This window comes from Branchiostoma floridae, chromosome 13 (assembly GCF_000003815.2).
Source record: "Branchiostoma floridae strain S238N-H82 chromosome 13, Bfl_VNyyK, whole genome shotgun sequence".
Classification (NCBI taxonomy): Eukaryota; Metazoa; Chordata; class Leptocardii; order Amphioxiformes; family Branchiostomatidae; genus Branchiostoma; species Branchiostoma floridae.
In genome coordinates this window covers 18,300,759-18,306,758 of record NC_049991.1, presented here as the reverse complement: position 1 = coordinate 18,306,758, position 6,000 = coordinate 18,300,759, and the positions used below count along the sequence as shown (strand labels likewise).

General features: G+C 41.3%; 1 protein-coding gene across 1 annotated transcript in view; it reads right to left on the bottom strand.

The window, feature by feature from the left end:
- The window catches only part of LOC118428592 (sushi, von Willebrand factor type A, EGF and pentraxin domain-containing protein 1-like), an 18,743-nt gene extending 14,328 nt beyond the window's left edge, over positions 1 to 4,415 (bottom strand). The window contains exons 1-8 of the mRNA XM_035838692.1: positions 4,379 to 4,415; positions 3,379 to 3,633; positions 2,449 to 2,646; positions 2,014 to 2,199; positions 1,502 to 1,708; positions 1,059 to 1,268; positions 559 to 659; positions 216 to 381 (exon numbers count right to left, since the gene is read on the bottom strand). Coding sequence (XP_035694585.1) covers positions 216 to 381; positions 559 to 659; positions 1,059 to 1,268; positions 1,502 to 1,708; positions 2,014 to 2,199; positions 2,449 to 2,646; positions 3,379 to 3,633; positions 4,379 to 4,415 — 1,360 coding nt within the window. The remainder of the gene's footprint in view (positions 1 to 215; positions 382 to 558; positions 660 to 1,058; positions 1,269 to 1,501; positions 1,709 to 2,013; positions 2,200 to 2,448; positions 2,647 to 3,378; positions 3,634 to 4,378) is intronic.
- Positions 4,416 to 6,000: the final 1,585 nt, after the last annotated feature.

Here is a 6,000-nt window from a genome sequence, read left to right as displayed (position 1 = left end):
CAATAACTAAACATACAGTATTTTAGAATACTTCAGGGCCAAAATCAACTTCAATTTTAGTTTCCATTGTAAAAGAGTTTTATCATAAAGGTAACTTGTTGCTCTACTTGTACGGCAAATAAGAGTATGTCATGTCCAAAATTCACAATAGATAGAAATGAGTGAACGTCCATGTACGATGTGAACAATTATCTAATAACTTTACAGTAAGATACCTTGGACAGTGACTTTGAATGTACATGTGGACACTAGGCCGGCTCCGTCTACAGCTTCATACTCTAGGACGTGGACGCCCTCTGACAACGTTTGTGGTCTGTCAGTCACCACTTGTGCATTGATCTTTGATAAAGCTGCATAAATTGCCAGTCCACGGTCGGTAGCCTGCGGAAGTTTATAGAATTGACATGTCATTAATATTCAATAACGGAATGTGCAGTCAAAGGTGTGAACTAGGCAACTGAAATTCTACAAGTTTTCCCTTCCTGTCATGTTTCCAAGTTCGTATCGTATCTATGTTTATGTTTTCTGCGTGTAATTCTTGAAAGCTTTTGCCCTTACCTCAACTGGCTCCCATGACCAATCTGGATCGTGCGATGTCCTTCTCTGTTCTGTGAAGTACAGTTGATCATCTGGGCAGTAGAGCTGGGGACTGGTGATGTCTGAAAGAGCAACAGCAATGATAACCTTCTATATATCGTTTGTTTACCGAATCGGATACATCTTAGATGGTTGGTTCGTGTATGCGTTTATAACACAATGTCTATCTTCTCTTTACCCATTTTCATACCTCGGACGGTCTGTATGCATGTAAAGACTACATATTGTATTAATGGAAACAATAGCCTTTGATTGTTGATGACCAAGACAACGGGACAATCTTCGACCATGTTTTGTACCGAGCAATATATTTATTCATACCGTGCTCTGATATCAGTGCCTGCCTGATAGATCTTTGTTCAGTATCCTTTTCAAATTATGTACCCGCATGAATTCGTGCACGAGGAGTGCATTGGTGTGCATAACATAAGTAACTATGAAAGTTGCGTGTTTGGCTTTACCTTCACATTGTAGCTCACTCCCATCCCAGGTCGCCATCTCGGTGCAGGTGCGACTGAGTGTCCCCCCGGTGACTGTAAAACCGTCGTCACAGGCCATGCTGCAGACGGTGCTGTACTTCTGATCAGTCGTCAGATCGGTGTTCTCGCCATCATACTGACATCTTTCGATGGAGCCATTTCCTGGCTTCTCTGGAGCTTGGCAAGTTACGACTGTAAAAAAAAAGTTATCAGGCCATGTTATTTCAACTCTTATTCAGCTATATCTTATATGTCATCAATTAACATTCATATATGTATCAATGACCCAACAGATATTCATTTAAGAGATCGTTGACCAAATTCAAAGAAGAGGATACGAAAACAAACAAAAGAAGCAAGTAAACTAAACTTTTTGACAGTGTTATTTGCAATAACCATTGTAAAGATGCATCGATTTAACTCACTTTCACAGGAGGAAAATTTGTCGTCGTCCCACACTCCCCGGGTCGGATCCTCGCTGTTCTCACATGTCACCTGAGCATGTTCTCTTGGTAGATACCCAGTCAGACAGGATAGGACACATGTTGTTCCGTAGTATTCCTCTTCATTTGGGCAGCTACTCTTGACACCATTTGTTGGAATCGGAAGCTCACTTGAATGGCACGTTTTCGCTGCAAAGAATATCATCGGCACATCTTTATATACAAAGTAGTTAGCTAGGTCATTCTCTGGACCACAAGACAAGGATATTCGCGTATTGGCTGACCACAACAAACATACACGTATAGGTCCATGTGCATGGCTTACAGAACATCAAAACGATTGGATAAGCAGCATATAGACACATTAGAGGTCAACAGCGAGACCGCCATCTTCATCATCCGGTCGTGTAAAACCAATACACATTTCTAATTTATCCTATGTATCAACGAAAAAGAAATCTTAGGTAGACAAACGTTATACAAGTGCGACTAACCTTTGCAGAATGGCGTTGGATGTTCCCATCTTCCCTCTACTGAGCAAATATTTGTCTCTTGTCCAGTGAGCCAATAGCCTTCGTCACAGGAAAAGTGGCATTCAGTTCCAAAGGGGACTTTCTGGCCATCACATTCGTCGTTGATGCTGCCGTGATTTGGGGAGTACATCGCTGGGCAAGTCCTCACTGTTGACAAAAATATAAAATCTCATGAAAAGTGGCATTGGTCAAATATGAATCTTGTAAATCGTTTACCGTATCATAAATTGTTTCAAAACAACGTGATTTATAGAAAGTGTACCTCAAGATAAGAGACGGGAAAATGAATTTTACCAGGGTCATGGGGGTGAATCGCAAAGAGCCCGAAGACGTTTCAAGACGCATAGATTGCATAGCATAGCATGGAAATGGAACAAAACGAAACACAGCGCTCACCAATACAAGATGCATTTTCTTGGTCCCACTCTCCTTCATCTACTCCGACTTCAGATGCGATGCACCTCGCTGTAGAAGCGCCTTGCAGATCATAGCCAGGATCACAGCTGATCTTACAAAATTGCCCAAATGCTGCATCGGTACAGCCAGTAATTCCCTCCCCATTCTCTGGGACAGGATAGGCAGGACACGTCAAAGCTGTGGGGAAACAAAGAAAGGCAATGTTAATATCAACACACTTTAAAGTTAAGGGAGAATGGAATTCCCGCTGCAGTACCTTAGAAAGCTGCCAATTATCGAATTTGACTTTCATATCCCACGGCCCCTACGTAACCATCATCAGAACCCATTCACACACACACACACACTCACACACATACACACACATACACACACATATACACGCACACACACACACACACACACACACACACATGCACACATACACACACACACACATACACACACACACACACACACACACACACACAAGCACGCCCAAAATATAACCTTGGCGAACGTATCAATTTACCGTTGCATGAAGGGACATCTCCTTGCCACAGTCCAGTCTCCAGGCATGCTGTGTCCTCCTGCCCAGTCAGTTTGTGCCCCAAGGAACACTGAAATGAGCACGTCGAGCCCCAAATGAACTGATTGTCGTCGCAGTCAAATGTGCCCCGGGGTAGGTACAGTTGGTTGAGACTGCAGGAGACGACTAAGGGAGGCAAAAGGGAGGAATCATTCTGAACTATTTTTAATCCTGGCTCTTCACATGTATAAAAATGTCATAGGAAAGCTTGGGATGTGAATGTCGTTTTGAATCAGATGCACCTTTCATAATATTTGTATTCGTGGTAGTTTGACGTTATTCGAATAGTACTAGTCTTTTTTTTCAATTTCTGAATGATAGACTTTGTAGATCTAACTCACCTTCAACTCTTTTGCCAAAGATGCATTCCGCAGATTGTCCTGAACTGTCAGTAGCCTTATACCGGATGTCATAGTAGCCTGCTGGGTGATGCTTGTCCTTCTCTATTTCTGTTGTCTGTACGGGTGTTATTATTTCTTCCCCTGAGTTGTCAGTTGCCGTTGGCTCTTCCCAAGTAACCATCGCTGTCATCTCTCCCTCAGCTGCACGGATCGTCTCGATGCCAGTAGGGCAGGTAAGTTGCGGAGCTTGTGTATCTATTGATGCAAATGAAAGTAGCAGTGTAATATCGCCTAGAGAATTCCAGTACATAACGGAACCTTTTGTTGTCATCAAAACCAATACTAGCAATGAAAATTTGTTTGGTTCAAATACTATATATTAAACTTGACAGGCTTGTCTGTATCATATTCAAGCAATGTGTAGAAGCAAAGCAAACTCGGTATTGTAATTACTGCTTTCTATGAAAAGTCCACAGAGGAAAAAAATACCGAAAAGTGCAAATTGCTTGCTGCTGCTGAATTTATCCCCTGACATATACTATAATTAGTTACGCTATTATAAAAGTCAAACCTATCAAATAGCTTCAGCAGAAATGGATTTAGATTAGTCCTCATTCCCTTTTGATTTATCCATGAGTATCACTTTCTTTGTTAAGTATGATTATGTATACCACAACTGCTTTACTTTGTATGCAATTAACCCTCGGGCATGAATTTGCGATAAAAATTATTATTGTATTTGTACTTTGGTAGCTACCCGCATCATGACAGAGTTTGAAACGCTTGAACAAAGTTGGTGGTCTTTAACATTAAACATGGAACATGTGGGGGATATGTAGAATAGAATATATTCGAATTCTGTCTTTGGGAATGAATACATATCACATTACCTACTGTAAAGAGGATATGCTCATTTTATAGAATATTATGGGTATTTAATCAGTATTTGAGAAAAGAAACCAAGGAAGATATGTCTATTATTGCAGTTTCGTCCACCTACCTTGACAGGTCGGTGCCTCATTTGGCACCCAGATCATGCTGCCCCCATCTGTGGTACAGAGTTGTGAATTGTACCCTTGGATGGTGTACCCTTCCTCACAGCTGAACGTGCACACGCTGTTGTACTCTTGTCCTCTTGAGCAGGCATGACTGCCGTGTTCCGGTTCGCTCGGTGCGGTTGAGCAGGATTTAACTAAATGACAATGAATGAAGACCTTTATTGTACAGTTTTGCCCAACCGAGCTAAGTACAGGTCACAACAAGTCAAAACATATATACATATAAAAGTATCACAAATCTTGTCTAACATAGAAGTTCGACTAAACGATAACAAACATAAAAAATTTTCTATATTGATAACTTTCCATGGTTATGCCTATTCAATGCATGTTTATCTTGATAAGTTACAAACGTACAGTGTATGCTATTTTGTTTTATTCACCGAGCCTTTTTTTCAAGTCACAGAATGCAGGTCTGTTATATCTAAGTTAGTTACACACAGAAAAGTTCAGACACATTTTCAAGGCACTTTAAAGACATGATGATATGCTTGGGTTTAAACAAAATATGATTTTAGTAAGATGCTGTCACAGTGGGTATTTGAGATTTGCAAGATTATAGACAGAACCTGTAAGCATTCATTTGATGAATACAATAAACTGTTGACCACAGCATAAAAAACAGGCATTTCTTACTAGAACATTCTGGAATTGTCCCACTCCAAGCTCCATTACCCTCGCAGGTGACTGTTGCAGGGTTAGACGCTTGGTACCCCGTTACGCAGTACAATGTACAAGTTGATCCGTGGATGTAGGACTCTTCAGCCCCAGAGCAGTCGAATGTCCCATACTGGTCATAGGGAATTTCTGGGCATTCTGGCACTGCATTTTAAAGAAACAGCAATTTTTTCACTAAACCTTTCGGTCCATAGAGTACCATTGCAGTTTACGAAAACTCTCAACAATGCTTCGTTTCTCATTCTACCTATCAACGACAAGAACTTACAAGATTTAGCGCACGTAGCGCTTTGATATTAAGTGGCCTTAAAGAAAACACCAGCAGTAAAAAAAAAAACTTGAACCATTCAAATGAGTTGACCTCGGTAGATAGTAGTTTTAAACCACAAATAATACTATCAATACACAGCTAATTTCTCTTACCAGTGACCGTCACAGTAAATTCACAACGCGCAGTGTTCCCTCCACCATCAGTATAGCTGTACGTTAGTGCAGTTTCGCCTCTCTCGAACCGGGAGCTTGGCGGCAGCCATACAAGCAATGCCTCCGGATGAACAATTTTCTCTTCTGCATTCTTGTCTTCGGCCTTGATTGGATGACCCCAAGTAGACTTGTCTATCCAGACGCTTGTTTTTCCACGCTCAGCTGTTTTTGCAATGTTCCCTGGACAGCTAATGGTCGGTGGGAATGTATCTGTACCAAGACAACAAAAAAGTCTTCAGCGTCCAATCGTGTAAATTGGATGGTATGATATCTGAAGCAGTAAATAATGAGAAATTTTGTAAACTCAAACATAGACCCCCGGAAGCCTTTCGTCACATTTTTGCCAAGCACTACATCGGACCCTGGTCGCGGAAGAACTGGGGCGTGCACCGTTAAAGTCTTG